General features: G+C 46.8%; 1 protein-coding gene across 1 annotated transcript in view; it reads left to right on the top strand.

Annotated features, from left to right (window-relative positions):
• LOC145348462 (disintegrin and metalloproteinase domain-containing protein 12-like) overlaps nt 1–25,053 on the top strand; it is a 313,921-nt gene that overhangs the window by 227,448 nt on the left and 61,420 nt on the right. The window contains exons 15-16 of the mRNA XM_080196650.1: nt 13,446–13,526; nt 21,054–21,274. Of these exons, the coding sequence (XP_080052776.1) occupies nt 13,446–13,526; nt 21,054–21,274 (302 nt within the window). The remainder of the gene's footprint in view (nt 1–13,445; nt 13,527–21,053; nt 21,275–25,053) is intronic.

Genomic DNA, 25,053 nt, shown 5'->3' with positions numbered 1-25,053 from the left:
CTGCCGGTCAACTAATCGTCTATCTTGCCAGGATCTTACCCTTAACACTATGGGCCCTTAACTTAGCAAACAGTCTTCTATGCGGCATCTTGTCAATGGCCTTCCGGAGTCATAAAGTTACTTTCAGAGTCCGTTATTCGAGATGAGATTGTGGAGTACTTGGAAGTGTATGATAAAATAGAACTGAGTCAATCTGGCTTCGTCAAGACATGTCTGACAAATCTGTCAGAGTTCTTTGAGGAGGTAACAATGAAGTTAGATAAAGGAGAACCAGTGGGCATGATTTAGTTAGATTTCCGGAAGGCCTTTGACAAGGTACGGCATAGAAGACTGTTCAATAAATTAAGAGCCCCTGCTGTTAAGGGTAAGATCCTGGCATGGATAGAGGATTGGCTGACTGGCCGTAGAAGACTCTAAAATATTGCCAATGACCGAAGCCAGGCTAACTAGCTTATAATTTCCCTCCCTCCATTTTTAAACAGCAGTGTTACATTAGCTACTTTCCTGTCCTCTGGGGTCCTCCCTGCCTTGAGAGATTCCTGAAAGATCACCACCAATGTTCTACAATTTCCTCAGCTATCTCTTTTAGAATCCTGGGGTGTAGTCCATCCAGTCCAGGTAATTTATCCACTTTCAGACTTTTTAGTTTGCCCAGTGGTGGCCACTACACTCACCTCTGCTCCCTGACTCTCCGAGAGGCCTGGCATCCCACTGCTCCTGACACTTTTCCTGAAGATGCTTCCATCATACACCTCTATAAGAGGAAGGGCAATCAGCAAGTATGCGACAACCACCGAGGAATCTCGCTGCTCTCCATCACAGGAAAAACCCTTGCAAGAGTCCTGCTAAATCGTCTGGTCACTCATCTGGAACTGGGTCTGCTTCCAGAGTCACAGTGTGGTTTCACAAAGGTCACGGGACTATTGATATGATTTTTGCTGCGCGCCAACTTCAGGAGAAGTGTCAGGAGCAGAATTGCGAGCTCTACACAAGCTTTGTTGACCTCGCGAAAGCCTTCGAAGTAATATGAAAGAAGATGGGAAGAGTTTTTACAAGATATAAAAGTAAGAGGGAGGCAAAAATAGCCATTGGACTACTGGAAAATGAGACTGGAGAAGTAATAATAGGCAACAAAGAAATGGCAGAGGAAGTGAATAGTTACTTTGCATCAGTCTTCACGGTGCAAAGTAATTATTCACTTCCTCTGCCATTTCTTTGTTGCCGATTATTACTTCTCCAGTCTCATTTTCCAGCAGTCCAATGGCTATTTTTGCCTCTCTCTTACTTTTATATCTTGTAAAAACTCTTCCCATCTTCTTTCATATTACTTTGAAGGCTTTCGCGAGGTCAACAAAGTTGTGTAGAGCTCGCAATTCTGCTCCTGACACTTCTCCTGAAGTTGGCGCGCAGCAAAAATCATATCAATAGTCCCGTGACCTTTGCGAAACCACACTGTGACTCTGGAAGCAGACCCAGTTCCAGATGAGTGACCAGACGATTTAGCAGGACTCTTGCGAGGGTTTTCCTGTGATGGAGAGCAGCGAGATTCCTCGATGGTTGTCGCATACTTGCTGATTGCCCTTCCTCTTGTAGAGGTGTATGATGGAAGCATCTTCAGGAAAAGTGTCAGGAGCAGAATCACGAGCTCTACACAACCTTTGTTGACCTCACGAAAGCCTTCGACACTGTCAGCGGACAAGACCTGTGGAGGATCATGTCAAAGTTCGGCTGCCCCCCAAATTCATTCAGATGGTACGCCAGTTCTGTGATGGCATGATGGCCAGAGTACTGGGTGGCGGAGAATCCTCTGAGGCATTCCCAGTCACCAATGGCGTCAAACAGGGCAGTGTGCTCGCACGCACACTATTCAGTGTGATGTTTACTCCCATGCTGAATGATTCCTTCCAGGATAGTGTTGCTGGAATCAGCCTCAAGTACAGAGTGGATGGGAAGCTCTTCAACCTGAGGAGACTTCAAGCTGTTACCAAAATGAAAGAGACTGTTCTGAGAGATTTCCTCTTTGCCAATGACTGTGCCCTGTATACTGGCTCAGATAGTAGTCATGATGTGGGTATGCCGGCGTTGGACTGGCGTAAACACAGTAAAAAGTCTGACAGCACCAGGTTTTAGTCCAACCGATTTATTTAATAATAGACTCACAAGCTTTCAGGGTTAGTCCCTTTGTCAGGTGAATGGAGAGTTCTGGCCTCAGACAGAGCATATAAAGCACAGACAGTTCCGAGATTACTGATTAGAATGCAAATCCTTACACCTAACCTGCTGTTCAACACCTGAAGTGGCCGACAATGTGAGTGGAAGAAGCACTGATCACAGGTTAAAGAGATGTGTATTGTCTCCAGACAGTACAGTAAGTGAGGTTTTGCAAACCCAGGCAAGTCACGGGGGTTACAGATAGTGCGACATGAACCCAAGATCCCTGTTGAGACCGTCCTCATGTGTGCGGAACTTGGCTATCAGTCTCTGTTCAGTGACTCTGCGCTGTCATGTGTCGTGAAGGCCGCCTTGGAGAATGCTTACCCGAAGGTCAGAGGCTGAATGCCTGTGACCACTGAAGTGTTCGCCAACAGGAAGGGAACAGTCTTGCCTGGTGATTGTCGAGCGATGTTCATTCATCCGTTGTCGTAGCGTCTGCATGGTCTCCCCAATGTACCATGCTTCGGGACATCCTTTCTTGCAACGTATCAGGTAGACAATGTTGGCCGAGTTGCAGGAGTATTTACCGTGTACCTGGTGGATGGTATTCTCACATGTGATGATGGTATCCATGTCGATGATCCGGCATGTGTTGCAGAGGTTGCTGTGGCAGGGTTGTGTGGTATTGTGGTCACTGTTCTCCTGAAGGCTGGGTAGTTTGCTGCAAACAATGGTCTGTTTGAGGTTGTGTGGTTGTCTGAAAGCAAGAAGTGGGGGTGTGGGGATGGCCCTGGCGAGATGTTCGTCTCCATCAATGATATGTTGAAGACTCCGCAGAAGATGTCGTAGCTTCTCCGCTACGGGGAAGTACTGGACGACGAAGGGTACTCTGTCCACTGTGTCCCGTGTTTGCCTTCTGAGGAGATCAGTGCGGTTTTTCGCTGTGGCGCATTGGAACTGCCGATCTATGAGTCGAGCACCATATCCTGTTCTTATGAGGGCATCTTTCAGGGTCTGGAGGTGTCTGTCACGATCCTCCTCATCTGAGCAAACCCTGTGTATACGGAGGGCTTGTCCATAGGGAATGGCTTCTTTAACATGTTTAGGGTGGAAACTGGAGAAGTGGAGCATTGTGAGATTGTCTGTGGGCTTGCGGTACAGTGAGGTGCTGAGGTGACCGTCCTTAATGGAGATGCGTGTGTCCAAGAATGCAACTGATTCTGGGGAATAGTCCATGGTGAGTCTGATGGTGGGGTGGAATTTGTTGATATCATCATATAGTTGTTTCAGTGATTGTTCACCATGAGGCCAAAGGAAGAAAATGTCATCGATGTATCTAGTGTACAGCATTGGTTGAAGATTCTGTGCAGTGAAGAAGTCTTGTTTGAACCTGTGCATGAAGATGTTGGCATATTGAGGTGCAAATTTGGTCCCCATGGCTGTTCCACGTGTCTGGATGAAAAACTGGTTGTTGAAGGTGAAGACATTGTGTTCCAGGATAAAGCGGATGAGTTGTAAAATTGCATCTGGAAACTGGCAGTTGTCAGCATTGAGTACTGAGGCAGTCGCAGCAATGCCATCGTTGTGGGGGATGTTGGTGTAGAGCGCCGAGACATCCATTGTGACGAGGAGTGTCCCTGGTTCAACTGCTCCATGTGTGCTGAGTTTCAGTAGGAAGTCTGTAGTGTCGTGACAAAAGCTGGGGGTTCTGTGTACAATGGGTTTCAGGATGCCCTCGACGTAGCCGGAGAGGTTCTCACACAGAGTCCCATTGCCCGATACGATGGGGCGGCCAGGTGTGTTTGCCTTGTGTATCTTTGGGAGGCAGTAGAGATCTCCAACGCAGGGAGTACGTGGAATGAGAGCACGGAGGGTGCTCTGATTCATCAACCGCACTCACAAGACAGCCCCGAACATCACCCAAGCACAACGCAACGTCATCCACGCTCTCAAGACAAACTGCAACATTGTCATCAAACCAGCAGACAAAGGAGGGGCCATCGTCATACTGAACAGAACGGATTACTGTAAAGAAGTGTACCGACAACTAAACAATGAGGAACACTACAGACAATTACCCACAGATCCGACCAAAGAACACACTTGTCAACTCAACAATCTGATCAAGACCTTTGATCCGAACCTTCAGAGCACCCTCCATGCTCTCATTCCACGTACTCCCCGCATTGGAGACCTCTACTGCCTCCCAAAGATACACAAGGCAAACACACCTGGCCGCCCCATCGTATCGGGCAATGGGACTCTGTGTGAGAACCTCTCCGGCTACGTCGAGGGCATCCTGAAACCCATTGTACAAAGAACCCCCAGCTTTTGTCGCGACACTACGGACTTCCTACTGAAACTCAGCACACACGGAGCAGTTGAACCAGGGACACTCCTCGTCACAATGGATGTCTCGGCGCTCTACACCAACATCCCCCACAACGATGGCATTGCTGCGACTGCCTCAGTACTCAATGCTGACAACTGCCAGTTTCCAGATGCAATTTTACAACTTATCCGCTTTATCCTGGACCACAATGTCTTCACCTTCAACAACCAGTTTTTCATCCAGACACGTGGAACAGCCATGGGGACCAAATTTGCACCTCAATATGCCAACATCTTCATGCACAGGTTCGAACAAGACTTCTTCACTGCACAGAATCTTCAACCAATGCTATACACTAGATACATCGATGACATTTTCTTCCTTTGGCCTCATGGTGAACAATCACTGAAACAACTATATGATGATATCAACAAATTCCACCCCACCATCAGACTCACCATGGACTATTCCCCAGAATCAGTTGCATTCTTGGACACACACATCTCCATTAAGGATGGTCACCTCAGCACCTCACTGTACCGCAAGCCCACAGACAATCTCACAATGCTCCACTTCTCCAATTTCCACCCTAAACATGTTAAAGAAGCCATTCCCTATGGACAAGCCCTCCGTATACACAGGGTTTGCTCAGATGAGGAGGATCGTGACAGACACCTCCAGACCCTGAAAGATGCCCTCATAAGAACAGGATATGGTGCTCGACTCATAGATCGGCAGTTCCGATGCGCCACAGCGAAAAACCGCACCGATTTCCTCAGAAGGCAAACACGGGACACAGTGGACAGAGTACCCTTCGTCGTCCAGTACTTCCCCGTAGCGGAGAAGCTACGACATCTTCTCCGGAGTCTTCAACATATCATTGATGAAGACGAACATCTCGCCAGGGCTATCCCCACACCCCTACTTCTTGCCTTCAGACATCCACACAACCTCAAACAGACCATTGTTTGCAGCAAACTACCCAGCCTTCAGGAGAACAGTGACCACAATACCACACAACCCTGCCACAGCAACCTCTGCAAGACATGCCGGATCATCGACATGGATACCATCATCACATGTGAGAATACCATCCACCAGGTACACGGTAAATACTCCTGCAACTCGGCCAACATTGTCTACCTGATACGTTGCAAGAAAGGATGTCCCGAAGCATGGTACATTGGGGAGACCATGCAGACGCTATGACAACGGATGAATGAACATCGCTCGACAATCACCAGGCAAGACTGTTCCCTTCCTGTTGGCGAACACTTCAGTGGTCACGGGCATTCCGCCTCTGACCTTCGGGTAAGCATTCTCCAAGGCGGCCTTCACGACATACGACAGCGCAGAGTCGCTGAACAGAGACTGATAGCCAAGTTCCGCACACATGAGGACGGTCTCAACAGGGATCTTAGGTTCATATCGCACTATCTGTAACCCCCGTGACTTGCCTGGGTTTGCAAAACCTCACTGTACTGTCTGGAGACAATACACATCTCTAACCTGTGATCAGTACTCCTTCCACTCACATTATCAGCCACTTCAGGTCTTGAACAGCAGGTTAGGTGTAAGGATTTGCATTCTAATCAGTAATCTCGGAACTGTCTGTGCTTTATATGCTCTGTCTGAGGCCAGAACTCTCCATTCACCTGACGAAGGGACTAACCCCGAAAGCTTGTGAGTCTATTATCAAATAAATAGGTTGGACTAAAACCTGGTGTTGTCAGACTTTTTACTGGCTCAGAGCCAGAGATGCAAATCAGTATGGACAAATTTTCCACGGCTTGACAACTTTGGACTCACCATCAACATTAAAAAGACCGAAGTCATGCACCAGCCTACTCCTCATGCACTGTACACAGAAGCCATAATCACAATCAAAGGGTAGAAACTACAGGCAGTGGACCAGTTCACTTATCTTGGCAGCATCGTCTCCCAAGCAGTGACTATTGAAACAGAAGTCAACTGCAGAATAGCAAAGGCAAGTTCTGCTTTCGGTAGACTGTGCTCCACCGTATGGGAACGTTGAGGAATCAGCTCAGCAACAAAACTGAAGGTCTACGAGGCCGTGGTACTCACTACCCTCCTGTATGTCTGTGAAACATGGACTGTGTATCGAAGGCAAGCAAGACAGCTCAATCATTTCCACATGACTTGTCTTCGCAGAATATTATGCATCCGTTGGCAAGACAAAGTACCAGACACTGAAGTTCTCTCTAGAGCAAGTCTACCATACACTGCTGATGAGAGCTCAGACCCGGTGGGCATGTGATGTCATCCGTATGCCAGACGAGCGCATACCCAAGCAGCTCCTTTTTGGGGAACACTCTGTTGGAAGGCGCTCGCATGAAGGGCAGAAGAAACATTTCAAAGATACACTCAAGGTCTCCCTGAAGTCGCTTAACATAGACACGACCACCTAGGAAACGCTGACACAAAACAATCCTACTTAGTGCTCCCTCATCCACAAGGGTTGTCAAGCTTACGAAGCAAGGTGCATTGCTGTAGCACAACTGAAGCGCAAGCTGCGCCAGTCTAGAGCCACCAACGCAACAACTACAAATCTGTCCAATATGTGCCAAGACATTCCGACCCCGAATTGGCCCGATCAGTCATCTTCGGACTCATCGCATCCAGCCTCAAAATGCCTAATGATGTCGAGGTCTTTATCGACAACGATGGACAAACAACAGATTACTCAGTGGCTTACATTCATATTTCATCTTCTCCCCACTTATTGTTTTTTCAGTTATCCCTTGCTCACTTTTAAACGCTTCCCAATCCTCTGGCTTCCCATTAATCCTTGTCATTTTATATGTTTTTTTTTTGCTTTTATGCTGTCCTTGACTTCCCTTGTCAGCCTCACCAGGAACTACCTGCTTTTTTTCTCTGTAAGCCCAGCTCCTCCCATTAACACATGAGTCAGTCTTCTCAATCAATCTAATTAAACCCCACCCTGAAACCCAGGGGACAATCCAAAAAAAAAGCAGAACTGCATCAACTCTGATTGAAACAAACACCCCGATAAGTAGGAGTAATTATTCCTCTGTATGCCCAGCATGTGGGTTGCTTGGAGCTGACAAAGTGGCAACATTTAAACAGAATTGAATCTTAACATTTCCTTCACAAGAAACGTGACACAAATACACAATTTCATCTCAACATACTCTGGAGAGTCATGGAGCCTGTGAAGTTGATTATCCTTCTTATTGGCATAGAGCAGCGGCAGAGACACGGATGTCCATGCGCTTGGCCAAGGACAGTGCCTTGCTGAGGAGGGAGTGGTTGGATCTGTTGCTGCTCCAGGAACAACAAAGCAAATGTGTAGGTAGCAGACGAGGGTCTTCCAACGTCAGTTATCTTCCTGCAGATGTCAGCGATGCAGTTCTATGGAAGGCTGTGTCTGTCCCGGAGATGACAGACCCTGCAAGAGCTGGCACCAGGTGGAATGATGGCGAAGACACCCACTTCCTGTGGCCTTTAAACTCAAAGCCACTCTGCATGTCTATGTGAGTGGTTCATTCCAGGGCAGCCTTTGTGACCTGTGTGGCATCTCCCAGTTGGCCATACAGAACTGCATCTGGGAGGTTATAGATGCAATTTATGTGAGGGCTCATATGTATATCAACTTGGACCAGGGCAAGATGAGCCAAGATGATAAGGCCGTGGGCTTTGCCCACTTAGCAAGCTTACCCCAATTGCAAGATTTGATTGACTGCACCCATGTAGCCCTGCATACTCCAGGTTGCCACACAGCACAATTCATGAACTGCAAGAGATACTTCTCCCTCATTGTGCGGAGGTGGGAGGGGAGGGGGGAGGGTGCCCATGACAATTACACCTTGGCGTGCTCTCAGATCCCAGCTACCTTTGAGGAAGAGCGGCAGCGAGAGGAATAACTCAGGGACAAAGGATACCCACTAAGGAGGTGGCTGATAACACCATTACAGAGGCCACTAACATTAATGGAGAATTGTTACAATGAGGCTCCTGCTGCAGCACGCATGTTGGTTGAGCAGGTGGTTGGCCTGCTGAAGATGCAATTCAGGTGCCTTGACTGATCAGGGGCTGTCCTACAATACAGCCCCCATAGGATCTCCTGCATTGCTGTAGTCTGCTGTGCTTTCCACAACTTGGTGCTAGCCGCAGAAGGAATACCACCTGGACCTGGAGGTGACGGAGGAGTGCCACATCTCCTCTAGGAGATGAGGAGGATGGTAAAGAGGATAGTGAGGGTGAGCACATAGTGGAGAAGGTCCAAGGTGGATACACTACAGATGGCTTCGTAGCTTCTCACTTTGTGGACGAGCAGGACTAGTTAGCAAAGAGCTCTCCCATCATGAAGACTAACATTTCAGCATGGGAACATACTGCCAGCAGTGTGTTCCCATGCTGTTGGCAAGCAGTATGGGCAGAGTGCTGAAGCCCTTGACTGAACTGTGAGAGAGTGATGGTGACTTGTATTGAGGAAAGAGCAATGCTCCTCTCAGCCTCAGTGATATGTCTGACTCCTGCCTGACAGACAGTGTAACACTGCAGCATCTCCACGGATAGATTTCGATGGAACTCCTCCAATCAGGAGGGTATCGTCATCCCTTCCTGATACTCGCAACTCGGCTTTTGCAGCTCCAGGGGGCCAACAGGCCCAGTGGCACATCATCAGCAAGGGGCTCATTTCTCTGAGTGTCAGTGCCCTGGGACATTGCTGTCTGTGTCTGCTGTGGGTCTTCAGCTGTGAGGTACTCACCAGAGAGTGACCCAGAAGCCTCCCTACTTTGTGCTGCCACTGAGGTGGGAGAATCTGCACTGGTGCTGGCCGTGAGTGACAGCTGTGATGCCTCTTCCGTGGTGGAGTTGAAGAATTCCCCCTCTGAACTGCTGGAATCCAATGGGAGAGGGGGGGAGCACGAGGGTGGTCTGGCTTGTTCCGCTGGCTGGCCTACAAGGGAAGGGATGTGGAATCAGTGTATTATAGATGATATGGACACAACATTGATTATTCACTTGGGACTTGAGGATTGACAGCATGTGTGTTGAGGACTCTCACTTCACCAGCAATGCTGGCACGCTCTTCACCTCCCCCACCAGTTCAAGGGCTTGATCCTCAAAATGCCCGCTGGTCCTGAATGCAGGCATGATTCCAGCTGGCTGCATTTGTTCCCACCTGTGGTGGTTGAGTTGAGTGCAATGACACAGAGAGGAAGAGTGTTGCTCAGAGTGTTGATATTTAAGATGAGGGCTGAGGGTGACCTTAAAGAGGTCTATAAAATAATGAGGGGCATCCCAAAAGTAGAGGAGTCTAAAACTGGAGGGAACAGGTTTAAAGTGAGAGGGGAGAGATACAAAAGTGTCCAGAGGGGCAGTTTTTTCACACAGAGGATGGTGAGTGTCTGGAACAAACTGCCAGAGGTAGTAGTAGAGGCAGCTACAATTCTGTCTTTTACAAAACATTCAGACAGTGAACATGGGTAAGATAGAGGGATATGGGCCAAATGCGGGCAATTGGAGTTTAAAAAAAAGGGCGGCATGTACAAGTTGGGCTGGAGGACCTGTTTCCATGCTTTAAATATCTATGACTCGATGACTGTATGGTGATGAGGTGTGGCAAATATGGGGCTTGGATGGGAACTGGAATTTGGAGCATGGCAGCTGTTGGGGGTCACATAGTAGAAGGGAGTTGCAGTGTGTTTGCACTCACCAGGGCTGCCACTGGAGCCTAGATAAAGACATTGACCCTGCTGGAAGGCCACCTACTAGAAGAGGGGTAGAAGGTGTCCTGCCTCTGCTCCGCTCCATCCAGCAGTCTGGTGAGGGCCCCCTCTGAAAAACAGGGTGCTGCCATTTCCTGCAGTTGTTGTGGAGCAAATGCTGGGAAATGTTGGGGAGCTCTCCTGTACTTGCAGGAGTCAAGTCATTGTGGGGTAGGCAGATCAGAGGGAACATGCCGCAGGAGTGGCGTGATATTCACGGGCATAAAAATTATTACAATGGGGCATAAGAAATACACCACCAGACAGAACCAACACTGCCATTCTTTAGCAGGATTTCACCCTTTACTACAACCAGGCGTTGCTCAAATTCAAAACTGGGCTAAGTAACCTGACTGATTTTTAAACAGACACTGGCTGGAATTTTACTGGCCTGCTCACCATGGGGATCGGAAGGGGTGAGGGGCGGAGCATGACCTCGGGTGGGATTTCATGGTTTCCGGATAGGCGAAGCTTTAAATTCTTTCGATATAGCACAGAACAATTAATTTTATTTCTGAAAGATCACTGCACAAAACACTGCAATTTAACAGTAAACCATCAATGAATGCATTGCCCGTTCCAATCACTGGCCGTGTTTCTAAGTCATTTGTTTTTCACACTGACAGAATGGCACACAATTTTTAATTTTAGTTAGAAGAAAAAGCAAAGATCAGATCTGAGCAATACCACTCAAATTGTGTTGGGAACCTGTTGGTGGGGCACCAGGCATGTCCCTGTAAGTCCATCTCTTCCCAGAGGACCCCCACACCGACACAGACAGACCTAAGGCCAGAATCAAACCTGGGTCCCTGGCGTTGGAAAATAGCATTGCTAATCCCTGGTTCAAATGGCTGAATGGCCTACCGCTGCTCCTATTTTCTGTGTATCTGTGAATCATGTAAGAATTCTGTTTTCTTTATACTTTGATGCAATGTAGGCTTTGTTGGCTGGAGCAGCATTTGTGGCCTGTCCCTAATTGCTCTTGAACTGTGTCTCTTTGGTTACATGAGTTTCCTGTAAGTGCTCAACTTTGCTCTCTCAAACCAAAGAAGTGTATGTTGGCCATTCTAAATTGCCCCTTAGTGTCCAAAGATATGCAGGTTAGGTGGATTGGCCATGCTAAATGCACAGGGTAATGGGGATAGGGCACAGGGGAGGGATCCTCTGGAGAGTCAATGCAGACTTGGTCAATGCAGCACCTGGTTTTGTGAAGGGAAGGTCGTGTCTCATGAACCTGATCGAGATTTTCGAGGAAGTGACAAAGATAATTGATGTGGGTAGGGCAGTGGATGTTGTCTACATGGACTTCAGTAAGGCCTTTGACAAGGTGAAATTGCATGGTATCAGAGGTGAGCTAGCAAGGTGGATACAAAACTAGCTCAGTCGAAGAAGACAGAGGGTGTCAGTGGAAGGGTGTGTTTCTGAATAGAGTGCTGTGATAAATGGTGTTTTTCAGGGATCAGTGCTGGGACCTTAGCTGTTTGTAATATATATATATATATATATAAATGATTTGGAGAAAAATGTAACTGGATTGATTACTAAGTTTGCGGACAACACAAAGATTGATGGATTTGCGGATAGTGATGAGGACCGTCAGAGGATACAGCAGGAGATAGATCAGTTGGAGACTTGTGCTGAGAGATGGCAGCTGGAGTTTAATCCAGACAAATGTGAGGTAATGCAGTTTGGAAGGTCTAATACAGATGGGAAATATACAGTAAATGGTAGAATCCTAAAGAGTATTGATAGGCAAAGGGATCTGGGTGAACAGGGATGGGCGGCACGGTAGCACAGTGATTAGCACTGCTGCTTCACAGCTCCAGAGTACTGGGTTCGATTCCCGGCTCGGGTCACTGTCTGTGTGGAGTTTGCACATTCTCCTTGTGTTTGTGTGGGTTTCCTCCAGGTACTCCGGTTTCCTGCCACAGTCCAAAGGTGTGTGGGTTAGGGTGATTGGCCATGCTAAGAAATTGCCCGTTAGTATCCAGGGATGCGTAGATTAGAGGGACAGTGGGTATAGTGTGTAGGGGTATGGGGGTAGGGCCTGGGTGGGATTGTGTTCGGTTCAGACGATGGGCCACAGGGCCTCTTTCTCCACTATAGGGTTCTATGATTCTACACAGATCACTCAAAGTGGCATTGCAGGTGGAGAAGGTAGTCAAGAAGGCATACGGCATGCTTGTCTGCATCGGCCGGGGCACTGAGTTTAAAAATTGGCAACTCATGTTGCAGCTTTATAGAACCTTAGTGAGGATATAGTGTTCAATTCTGGTCGCCACATCACCAGAAGGATGTGGAGGCTTTGGAGAGGGTACAGAAAAGATTTACCAGGATGTTGCCTGATATGGAGGGCATTAGCTATGAGGAGAGGTTGGAGAAACTTGGTTTGTTCTCACTGGAGCGACAGAGGTTGAGGGGTGACCTGATAGAAGTCTCCAAGATTATGAGAGGCATGGACAGAGTGGATAGTCAGAAGCTTTTTCCTAGGGCAGAAGAGTCAATTACAACGGTGCATACGTTTAAGGTGCGAGGGGCAAGGTTTAAAGGAGATGGACAAGGCAGATTTTTTACACAGTAGTGGGTGCCTGGAACCCGTTACCGGGGGAGGTAGTGGAAGCGGATATGGTAGTGACTTTTAAGGGCGTCTTGACAAGTACGTGAATGAGATGGAAATAGAGGGATATGGTCTGCGGAAGTGTAAAGGATTTTAGTTAAGTCTGGCAGCATGGTCGGTCAGGCTTGGACGGCTGAGGGCTTGTTCCTGTGCTGTAATTCTCTTTGTTCTTTATTCTTTGATGGGCTGGAGCAGGTGGGAGCTGGAAATCTTGGCCAAGGTGTAAGAAACAGTGTTCTTATACAGACTGCTCTCCTCAGGGAATCTCATGCTCTCACTCTTCAGATGTTTTCAGTAACAACTGCTTGTACATCCCTGGGGAATTTGAAGTTCAGGGCATTCCTGCAGACACATATTCACACATTTGATCAAGCTGAATGAAAATATTGTATTTTTCTCAATCTCTTTGTTTCTTGATTTTCCTCCATTTCAGACATCCCGTTTCTCTCTAAGTCACATTCTCTGGGAATATTCTGTTTCCTTCTCATTGAGACCCAGCTAGCAAAGAGAAATGTGTGGTATCTGTCATTTCAAGCAGTTTATGTTCTATCGGATCTCTATAATTTTCTCACTTGCTCTCTCATAGGTGCACAGAGTGCTGAACCTCTTTGTTATGCAGTTTCCAATCAAGCAGGAAATAAGTATGGAAACTGTGGTGAGGATGAAAGTCACAGATTCAGAGCGTGCAAAACTGCGTAAGTTTTACCAAAAACCAGCTTGTTGAAAATTCCCAGCACTAATGCAGGAATTGTATCTTTTATTCAAGGCTGCAAGAAGATAAAGAGTTGAGTGGACCTGGCGAAAGCCAAACGAAACATTGTTGAGTGGGTTATTGCTATGTGTGTGCTGCTTGATAGCACTGTCAATGATGCTTCCCGTCAATTTGCTGATCATCAAGAGGCTGATGGGGTGGCAATTGCGAGATTGGATTTGGCCTGGTAGACAGGCAATACCTGGAAAATGTCCATATTATTGTGGATGCTCAGCATTGTAACTGTCCTGGAACAGCTAGGGTAGGGGCATGATTGGATCTTGTACACCAGCATTACAGCTGGAAATTTGTGAAGACCACACACTTTTCTGTATCCTGTACCTTCAGCCATTCCTTGATATCACATCAACAGTGGCCATTTTGCGGGATTAGAACATAGAACATAGAAAAACTACCGCACAAACAGGCCGTTCGGCCCACAAGTTGCGTCGAACATATCCCTAACTACTCGGCTTATCTATAACCCTCTATCTTACTAAGTCCCATGTACTTATCCAAAAGTGTTTGAAAAGTCTCTATGGAATCTGCCTCCATCATCACCGCTGGCAGCCGATTCCACTTACCCACCACCTTCTAAGTGAAAAACTTACCCCTGACATCTCCTCTGTACCTACTCCCCAGCACCTTAAATTTGTGTCCTCTTGTGGCAGCCATTTCAGCCCTAGGGAAAAGCCTCTGAGAATCCACTCAATCAATACCTCTCAACATCTTATATACCTCTATCAGGTCACCTTTCATCCTTTGTCTCTCCAAGGAGAAAAGACCAAGCTCTCTCAATCCATCTTCATAAGGCATGCCACCTCATCCAGGCAACATCCTTGTAAATTGATTGTTCCTTGGGAGCACAGCAGAAAGGGAGCGATTGGTGAGAGGAGAGCTTGAGGGTAAGCTACAGTGATTATTTTTTACCTAACTTCTTTAGTTTTTTTAAATTTTAAACCGGAAACTGGAAGAAGTCGCAGGGAGGCCTGGGTAGGTTTTTTTCTCTCTCCCCCCATAAATTGGAATGGTGAGGAGTCCCGATACTCTGCACGTGTAGAGTATCCCACCGTCCCCCCTCCTCAACCTAAGAAAAAGAGAGAGTGACTCAGAGTGAGAGCAGGTAAGTTTTTTTTTCTCTTTGTTTCTTGGGAAGGGAGGTAACAAGGATGGCAGTGCAGGCAGTGTGATGTTCCTCCTGTGGGATGTTTGAGGTGAGGGACACCGGTAGTGTCTCGACTGTTTACACCTGCAGGAAGTGCATCCAATTCCAGCTCCTAGAGGACCGTGTTAGCGACCTGGAGCTGGAACTGGAGGAACTAAGGATCAGTTGGGAAGCAGAAGCAGCTATTGATAAAAGTTACAGGGAGATAGTTACGCCTAAAAGTGATACGTGGGTGACTGCTTGAAGGGGTAAGAAGCAGTCATTTTCAAAAAACTTAACCAGGCTCGTAAGGCACAATCTGCTCTTGACAAAGCCGCGCTGACTATTGTTGATCATACTGTACCTCTCCAAATATTCATAAATCCTGACTCTCTGGAACTTCTCCATCAACTTACCAACCACTGAGGTTAGGCTCACCGGTCGATAATTTCCTGGGCTATCTCTTCTCCCTTTCTTGAATAGAGGAACCACATCCACAATCCTCAAATCCGCCGCAACCTCTCCCATCTCCATTGATGACGCAAAGATCATCGCCAGAGGCTCTGCAGTCTCTAATTCCCATTGGGTGTCTTGGCGTCTGTGCGTCGCCAAAGGTACAGTTTTTGGCGTGCCGGAAATCAGACGATGATTTGAAAATTGATTCTCATATAGAAAAATCATTCAAATTGACATTTCCATATGATTAACAGACCCAGGGCAGAATTCGCAGGCCGACTAGCGTCTTCTTCCCGCCACCTGCCAGAAGTGCGCCATTTGGGTGGCGGGGAAACCAGCTGCTGATCGACACTTGGGATCGGTGTGCAAAGGAAGCGGTGAAGTTGATCGAGGCTGGCCATCTGGGTGGGGGGAGGTTTGGGGGCTGCCACGGCAGGGTCAGGGCTGGTCATCGGAGGGGCGAGGAGGCAGTCAAGATTGTCTGGAGTAGTGATCGGGGATGGCCACTGGGGAGAGACACTGGGCTTGGTCGTCGGGATTGTTGGGGAGGAGTGTGGGGTCAAGAGCATCCGGGATTGGGGGTGTGGTCGGGAAAATCGGGTCTGGCTGCAGTGGGGGGAAGTATATCGGGAGGACATAGGGACTAGCTCAGGGAGATCTACTCGATCAGGGAGTGGGGGGCAGGTGTTGGAAGGTCAGTGATGGAGGTTGTGGCACAGGCAGGCAATCGGGCTGGCCTGCGATCTGGAGGCTGGCAATGAGTCAATTGGTTTGTGATCTGTTGGTGCTGTTTTTGAGTCGGTTGGTACGTGACCTCAGACTTTTGTGTTTTTTTCCTGACGGAATATGATGGAAGAGAGAATGTCCAGGATGCGGAGGGTCCTTAATTATGTTGGCTGCTTTTTTGAGGCAGTGGGAAGTTTAGACAGAGTCAGTGGATGGGAGGCTGGTTTACGGGATGGACTGGGCTACATTCGCGATCTTTTGTAGTTTTGGGCAGAGCAAGAGCCAAGTTGTGATACAACCAGAAAGAATGATTTCTATGGTGCATCTGTAAAAAGATTGTGTCATTCTAACAGAGTTGGGCCAGGCAGCCAACATAATCCCAAAGTCTTCTCCTGGCTTATAAATAATAAAAGGTTAGGAAATTGAGGAGTAAGACTGATTCGGGATCAAAAGGAGAATGTGCACACTCTCGACACCTGTTCTTCATCTGAGATCTCCTTTCAATAATCTATAGCAATTAAGGTTAAAAAGATTACTTCAACAATTTTTAATGTGTTTTCTTTGAAGGTGGAACAAGGCCTTTTGTCAATAGTGTTTCATAATCATCCATACATACTCAGACTGAACAATCTTGCAGCAATAATAAAGAACAAAGAAAATTACAGCACAGGGACAGGCCCTATGGCCCTTCAAATTTTCACTGACCATACTACCCGACTGAACTATACCCTTTCCATCCTATTCATGTATTTGTAGGTGCAGCGGGTAATTAAGATGACAAATGGAATTTTGTCCATCATTGCTAGAGGGATGGAGTTTAAAAACAGCGAGGTTATATTGCAGCTGTATAATGTGCTGGTGAGGCCACACCTGGAGTACTGTTTACAGTTTTGGTCTCAGTTTTTCTCTTACTTGAGAAAGGATACACTGGCACCGGAGAGGGTGCAGAGGAGATTCACTCGGTTGATTCCGGAGTTGAGAGGGTTGGCTTATGGGAGAGATTGAGTAGACTGGGGATATATATAAAAAGGAAGAGGCTGGCTAGGGTGAACGTTGGTCCCTTAGAGGATGAGAAGGGGGACTTAGTGGTAGGGGATGGGGATATGGCGGAGGTCTTGAATAACTTTTTTGTTTCGGTCTTCACGGAGGAGGACGTGAATAATTTGCCGGATGTTAGAGATGGAAAGGTGGTAGGACTGGAGGGTCTCGATGACATTACTGTTACTAGAGAGGTGGTGCTCGACAGACTGGAGGGGCTGATTGTGGACAATCCCCAGGACCGGATGGGATGCATCCGAGGGTCCTGAAAGAAATGGCGGAGGTGATAGTGGATGCCTTGGTGGTTATTTTCCAGACGTCGCTGGATTCCGGGGAAGTGCCGGAAGATTGGAAAATGGCTAATGTTACGCCGTTGTTTAAGAAGGGTGCCAGGCAAAAGGCGGGGAATAATAGGCCTGTTAGTTTAACGTCTGTTGTAGGTAAAATGTTAGAATCCGTCATCAAGGAGGAAATAGCGAGGCATCTTGAGGGGAACTGCTTGATAGAGCAGACACAGCACGGTTTCGTTAAAGGGAAGTCGTGTGTGACAAATTTACTGGAGTTCTATGAGGATGTGTCTAGGGCGGTGGATAGAGGAGAGCCGGTGGATGTGGTCTTTCTTGATTTTCAGAAGGCGTTTGACAAGGTACCTCACAAGAGGTTATTGCAGAAGGTCAGGGGGCATGGAGTTGGGGGTAGGGTGTTAGCATGGATAGAGGACTGGTTGTCAAATAGGAGCCAGAGAGTGGGGGTCAATGGGTGCTATTCGGATTGGCGGATGGTGACTAGTGGAGTGCCCCAGGGGTCGGTGCTGGGGCCTCAGCTATTTACCATTTATATAGATGATCTGGAGGAGGGAACTGAGTGTAGGGTGTCGAAATTTGCTGATGACACCAAAATTGGTGGAAAGGCAAATTGTGCGGAGGGTGGGGAGAGTCTACAGATGGATCTAGATAGGCTGGGCGAATGGGCCAGGAAATGGCAAATGGAATTTAATGTTGGCAAGTGTGAGGTGGTCCACTTTGGTAGGAATAATGGTAGGAAGGATTATTACTTACGTGGAGAAAAACTGCAGCAGGCGACGGTGCAGAGGGACCTCGGGGTCCTTGTGCATGAGTCGCAAAAACCCAGCTTGCAGGTGCAGCAGGTGGTCAGGAAGGCGAATGGGATGCTGGCCTTCATCGCGAGGGGGATTGAATATAAAAGTAGGGAGGTCTTGCTGCGGCTGTATAGGGCATTGGTGAGGCCGCAGCTGGAGTACTGTGTGCAGTTTTGGGCGCCGTACTTACGCAAGGATATTTTAGCCTTGGAGGGAGTGCAGAGGAGGTTTACTAGGCTGATGCCGGAGTTGAGGGGGTTGAGCTATGAGGAGAGGCTGAATAGATTAGGTCTTGTACTTGTTAGAGTTTAGAAGAATGAGGGGAGATCTCATTGAGACGTATAAGATGATGAATGGGATGGATAGGATAGAGGTGGAGAGACTCTTCCCACTCAGAAAGGATAGTAGGACTAGGGGGCATAGCCTCAAGATAAAGGGGGGGCGGTTTAGAACAGAGTTGAGGAGGAACTTCTTCACTCAAAGGGTGGTGAATCTCTGGAATTCTCTGCCCGTTGAAGTGGTGGAGGCTGCCTCGCTAAATATTTTTAAGACGCGGGTTGATGGGTTTTTGATGAGAGAGGGGATTAAGGGTTATGGGGAGAGGGCGGGAAAGTGGAACTGAGCCACGACAGATCAGCCATGATCTTATTGAATGGCGGGGCAGGCTCGAAGGGCTAGTTGGCCTACTCCTGCTCCTATTTCTTATGTTTCTTATGTTACTCACTGCAATTCAGAAGAATGAGGGGAGATCTTATAGAAACATATAAGATTATGAAGGGAATAGATAAGATAAAAGCAGGGAAGTTGTTTCCACTGGCGGGTGAAACTAGAACTAGGGGGCATAGCCTCAAAATAAAGAGAAGCAGATTTAGAACGGAGTTGAGGAGGAACTTCTTCACACAAAGGGTTGTGAACCTGTGGCATTCCCTGCCCAGTGAAGCAGTTGAGGCTACCTCATTGAATGTTTTTAAGGCAAGGATAGATACATTTTTGAACAGGAAAGGAATTACAGTTTATTGTGAGCGCGCAGTTAAGTGGAGTTGAGTCTACGAACAGATCAGCCATGATCTTATTGAATGGCTGAGCAGGTTCGAGGGGCCAGATGGCCTATCCTGCTCCTAGTTCTTATGTTCTTGTCAACACACTCCCTAAAACTCTCATATCTGCTTCCACCACCTCCCCTGGCAGTAAGTTCCAGGCACCCACCACCCTCTGTGTAAAAAAATTGCCCTGTACATTTCCTTTAAACCTTGCCCTTCACACCTTGAACTTATGCCCCCTAGTAATTGACTCTTCCCCCATCAGAAAAAAATTCTGACTATCCACTCTGTCCATGTCTCTCATAATCTTGTAGACTTATCAGGTCTCCCCTTAATGTCCATCACTCCAGTGAGAACAAACTAAGTTTCCCCAACCTCTCTTCTTAGCTAATGACCTCCTTACCAGGTAACATCCTGGTAAATCTTTTCTGTACCCTCTCCAAAGCCTGTACATCCTTCTGGTAATGTGGCAACCAGAATTGAACACTATATTCGAAATGTGGCTGAACTAAAGTTCTATAAAACTACAACATGATTTGCCAATGTTTAAACTCAACGCATTAAGAAGTCTCACAACATCAGATTAAAGTCCAACAGGTTTATTTGGTAGAAAAAGCCACTTGCTTTCAGAGCGCTGCTTCTTCATCAGGTAAGTGGGAGTTCTGTTCAGAAATAGGGCATAAAAAGACACAAACTCAGTTTACAAATAATGGTTGGAATATGAATCTTTACAGATAATCAAGTCTTAAAGGTATAGACAATGTGAGTGGAGAGAGGGTTAAACACAGATTAAAGAGATGTGTATTGTCTCCAGCCGGGACAGTTAGTGAGATTTTGCAAGCCTAGGCAAGTCGTGGGGATTACAGATACTGTGCTGTCCTCATGTGTGTGGAACTTGGCTATCAGTCTCTTTTCAGTGATTCTGCGTTGTTGTGTGTCGTGAAAGCCGCCTTGGAGAACGCTTACCCGAAGATCAGAGGCTGAATGCCTGTGACCTTCACGACACACAACAACGCAGAGTCGCTGAGCAGAGACTGATAGCCAAGTTCCGCACACATGAGGACATCCTCATTCGGGATCTTGGGTTCATGTCACACTATCTGTAATCCCCACGACTTGCCTGGGCTTGCAAAATCTCACTAACTGTCCTGGTTGGAGACAATACACATCTTTTTTGATCTGTGCTTTACACTCTCTCCATTCACATTGTCTGTACCTTTAAGAATTGATTACCTATAAAGACTCGCTTTTCAGCCATTATTTTGTAAATTACGTTTATTTGCCCTGTTTGTGAACAAAACTCCCACTTATCTGACAAAGGAGCAGCGCTCCAAAAGCTAGTGGCTTTTGCTACCAAATAAACCTGTTGGACTTTAACCTGGTGTTATGAGACTTCTTAGCCCAGTCCAATGCCAGATCTCCACATCATAAATTCAGTGCCCCAGCTGATAAAGGCAAGCATACCACATGCCTTCTTGACTACCTTCTGCAGCTGCATTGCTGCTTTCAGTGACCTGTTTGCCTGTACACCCAGATTAATACTCTGAAGGGGTCTGCCATTTACTGTATATTTCCCATCTGTATTAGAGCTTCCAAAGTGTATTATTTCACATTTGCCTGGATTAAACGCCATCTGCCATCTCTCCGCCCAAATCTCCATCCGATCTATATCCTGCTGTATCCTCTGATGGCCCTCATTGTATCCGCAAATCCACCAACCTTTGTGTCATCCGCAAACTTACTAATCAAACCAGTTACATTTTCCTCCAAATCATTTATATATTTTACAAATAGCAAAGGTACTAGCACTGATCCTTGAGGAACGCCACTTGTCACAGGCCTCCATTCAGAAACGCACCATTCCACTGCTACCTTCTGTCTTCTATGACCGAGCCAGTCGTTCACAGAATAATGGCTCCATCAAATTGTGAATTTGGAAGACCAAAATTTTCTGTGTCTCTCCTACAGTGATGCACAGTGTGGGAAAATCCAGTGTAAAGGTGGAAGAGCGGCCCCAGTTCGAGGAGGAGAAGTCAGTATTTTGACTTCTGAATTCACTTCCGGTGGCCAACAATTTGCATGTAGATCAACGTTTTCCAGCTTACCTGATTCCAGCATTCCAGATCTCGTTCAACAAGGAACCAAATGTGGACAAAACTCGGTAATCAGTTCAAAGTGAATATAAATGAACACTTTTGAAGTGTTTTGTCTTGCACTCATCAGGACTGATTTGATTTGATTTATTGCCACATGTATACAGTCAGAGCGTACCATTTATTGAGTACGTAGGGGAAAAGGAAAAGAGGGTGAAGAATGTCATGTCACAATCATAGCTAAAGTCATAGGTCATAAAGGTTGACATCATGGAGCTGTAGAGAAAGAGCAACTTTATATCGTAGGTCCGTTCAAAAGTCTGATGGCAGCAGGGAAGAAGCTGTCTTGAGCTGAGGTGACCTGAGACTTTAATGCCAAATTTCAAAGGGAGCCATAATTTATCGTGCATGAAAAGGGTGCTGATTGATAGGCAAGTCCACTCTGATTGGCGGAGGCATTGCCATGGCAAATGCATGAAGGAACTACTGATTGCCCCATGCTTTTGTAGAAAAGGGGCACAATACTGGGACGTGCTTTTTGCTTGCAGAAAGAGTGTGCTGTGTTTGAATATATGAAGCTTCTAGCAAGTAATGGTGAGCCATATTATGAGCTGGATTAATAATGATAAATTGGTGTGTAGTTCTCAGCATGCTCTGAATTGTTCAGGAAATGCTGTCCAATTACAGAATCATGTGTAACGTTAAGACTGGGATTTTGTGCCTCTATTTGTTGTCGGTGCCCTGGCAGTGTGGTGTTACGTTGGCAATTTTATGATGGCTTTCTTAAAAACTGAAACTGGTGAGCTCATTTCTGAGGAGAGTTTGGAGGTGAGCATGGCCTCCAATGGCTATCAGAGGAGAGAGGGTAATGTAAAGGAGCTGGCTAAGAGACTCATTGTTTGGGGGCATGAAGATAGCAGATTTGGGAGAGGCTGAAGAGCTCATGGAGAGTTGTGTGTTGTGGGATGAATGTCTCTGAGTCTGGGGCACTGGATGCAGTGGTAGGAGACCAGTTCAGCCAGTTTCACTCCTGGTCACTGGGTGGGTTGGAGGCCTCTGCAAGTTCAAGTCCCGGCATGGAGGTTGCAAACGTGGGAGCAACCCTCCTTGCAGCCATCTGTGGACCAAGAGGAAGTGACTGGTGAGCGCTGGGATGGTTTTAGATGGAGGTCTCCATGATTGAAACTTTGAGTTGATGGCTCGCCCTGCAGCCAGTCTTGTTCCCATGGCATAATTCCTTTTCTAAATGGCAAACAATGAGGTGACAAACTTGCTGATAACACCAGTTACACCTTTTTCCAAATCATTTATATATATCACAAATAGCAGAGGTCCCAGTACAGAGCCCTGCGGAACACCACTGGTCACAGACCTCCAGCTGGAAAATGACCCTTCGACTGCTACCCTCTGTCTCCTGTGGCCAAGCCAGTTCTCTACCCATCTAGCCACCTTTCCTTGTATCCCATGAGCCTTAACCTTCTTAACCAGCCTGCCATGAGACACTTTGTCAAACGCCTAACTGAAATCCATATAGACGACATCCACGGCCCTTCCTTCGTCAACCGTTTTTGTCACCTCCTCAAAAAACTCCACCAAATTTGTAAGGCATGACCTCCCTCTTACAAAACCACGCTGTCTGTCACTAATGAGATTGTTCCGTTCTGAATGCGCACACATCCTATCTCTAGGAATCCTCCAGCAGCTTTCCAACCATGGACATCAAGCTCACCAGCCTATAATTACCCGAGTTATCCCTGCTACCCTTCTTAAATAACGGTACCACATTCGCTATCCTCCAATCCTCAGGGACCTCACCTGTGTCCAGTAAAGAGACAAAGATTTCCGTCAGAGGCCCAGCAATTTCATCTCTTGTCTCCCTAAGTAGTCTAGGCTAGATGCCATCAGGCCCTGGGGATTTGTCAGTTTTAATGAGCTTGTGTGAGCTTGTGTGTTTCAGGGTGTGGTGTGAGTAATGAAGTTTATTTATGAAACCGTCCTCTTTGATTTACTTTGTGAAGTGAGTTACTTTGTTGATTGCACCTGAAGTATCCTTACTGCCAGACAATAGTCATACAGAACAGAAAAGGCCCTTCAGCCTATCGAGTCTGCATCAACAATAATTACCACTAAAGGCATGCTAATTCCATTTTCCTGCACTAATTCCATGTCATTGAATGTTTTGATATTTCAAGTGCTTACCCAAATATTTTTATAAAAATAAAGCTTTTAAGGTTTCCGGCTTCCACCTTCCCAGGCAGCGCATTCCAGATTCCCACCACCTGCTGAGTAAAGATTTTTTTTTCAAACGCCTCTGAATATTCTGCCCCTTTGTGATTGACCCTCCAACCAAGGGGAACAGCTTTTCCATAATCACCCTATCCATACCCATCATAATCTTACACATCTCAGTAATGCCCTCTCTTAGCCTTCTCTGCTCTAAACAGAGTTTAAGAGCCGTGGGGTTATGCTGCAACTATACCGGACCTTGGTGAGACCACATTTGGAATATTGTGTTCAGTTCTGGTCACCTCACTATAAGAAGGATGTGGAAGCATTGGAGAGAGTGCAGAGGAGATTTACCACGATGCTGCCTGGTTTGGAGGGTAGCTCTTATGTGGAAAGGTTGAGGGAGTTGGGGCTTTTCTCTTTAGAGTGGAGGAGGCTGAGAGACGACTTAATAGAGGTTTATAAGATGATGAGGGGGATAGATAGAGTGGATGTGCAGAGACTATTTCCTTGGGTAGTTGTAGCTGTTACTAGGGGGCATAACTTTAAGGTCCATGGTGGGAGATATAGGAGGGATGGCTGAGGTAGATTCTTTACTCAGAGAGTGGTTGGAGTGTGGACAACACTGCCTGCAGTGATAGTGGAGTCGGACACTTCAGGAACTTTCAAGCAGTTATTGGATAGGCACATGGAGCACACCAGAATGATAAGGAGTGGGATAGCTTGATCTTAGGTTTGGACATAGCTTGGCACAGCATTGAGGGCCGAAGGGCCTGCACTGTGCTGTATTGTTCTATGTTTCTGTGTTTCTAGAACAATCCAAGCCTCTCTTGTGTCTCCTTATAGCTCAAATGTTCCATCTGAGGCAACCTCTGGTGAATCTACTCTGTACTCCCTTCAGTGCAATCACATCCTTCCTCATAGAATAATAAAATCTATGGCACGGAGACAGGCTCTTTGTCCCAAACTGGTCCATGCCAACCAAAAAGACCATCTAAGCTAACCCCATTTGCTTGCATTTGGCCCACATCCCTCTAAACCTTTCCTATCCATGTATCTGTCCAGATGCCTTTTAAATGTTGTCACTGTCCCTGCCTCAACCACTTCCTCCGACAGCTCATTCCACATACGTACCATCCTCTGTGTAAAAAAGTTGGTTCTCGGGTTCCAATTATTTTTTTCCACTCTTATCTTAAACCTATGCCCCCTAGTTCTTGATTCCCCAACCCTGGGAAAAAGACTGAGTGCTTTCACCTTATCCATGCCTCTCATAATCTTACACATCTCTATAAGATCACTCCTTAGTCTCCTACACTCCAAAGAAAAAAGTCTTAGCCTGTCCAATCTCTCCCTATAACTTAGTCCCTTGAGCCCTGGCAATATCCTTGTAAATCTCTTCTGCACTCTCTTCAGTTTAATAACATCTTTCGTATAGCAAGGTGACCGAAACTGAACACAGTACTCCAGGTGTGGCCTCACCAGCATCCTATACAACTGCAGCATAACTTCCCAACTTCTGTACTCAGTGCCCTGACTGATGAAGGCCAGCATGCCAACAGCTTTCTTCACTATCCTATCTACCTGTGACTTCACCTTTAGAGAACTGTGCACCTGAACTCCA

This window comes from Carcharhinus amblyrhynchos, chromosome 1 (genome assembly GCF_965287045.1).
Source record: "Carcharhinus amblyrhynchos chromosome 1, sCarAmb.v2.hapA, whole genome shotgun sequence".
NCBI lineage: Eukaryota > Metazoa > Chordata > Chondrichthyes > Carcharhiniformes > Carcharhinidae > Carcharhinus > Carcharhinus amblyrhynchos.
The sequence above is the reverse complement of the archived record's forward strand: the minus strand, read 5'-3'. Positions and strand labels throughout refer to the sequence as shown.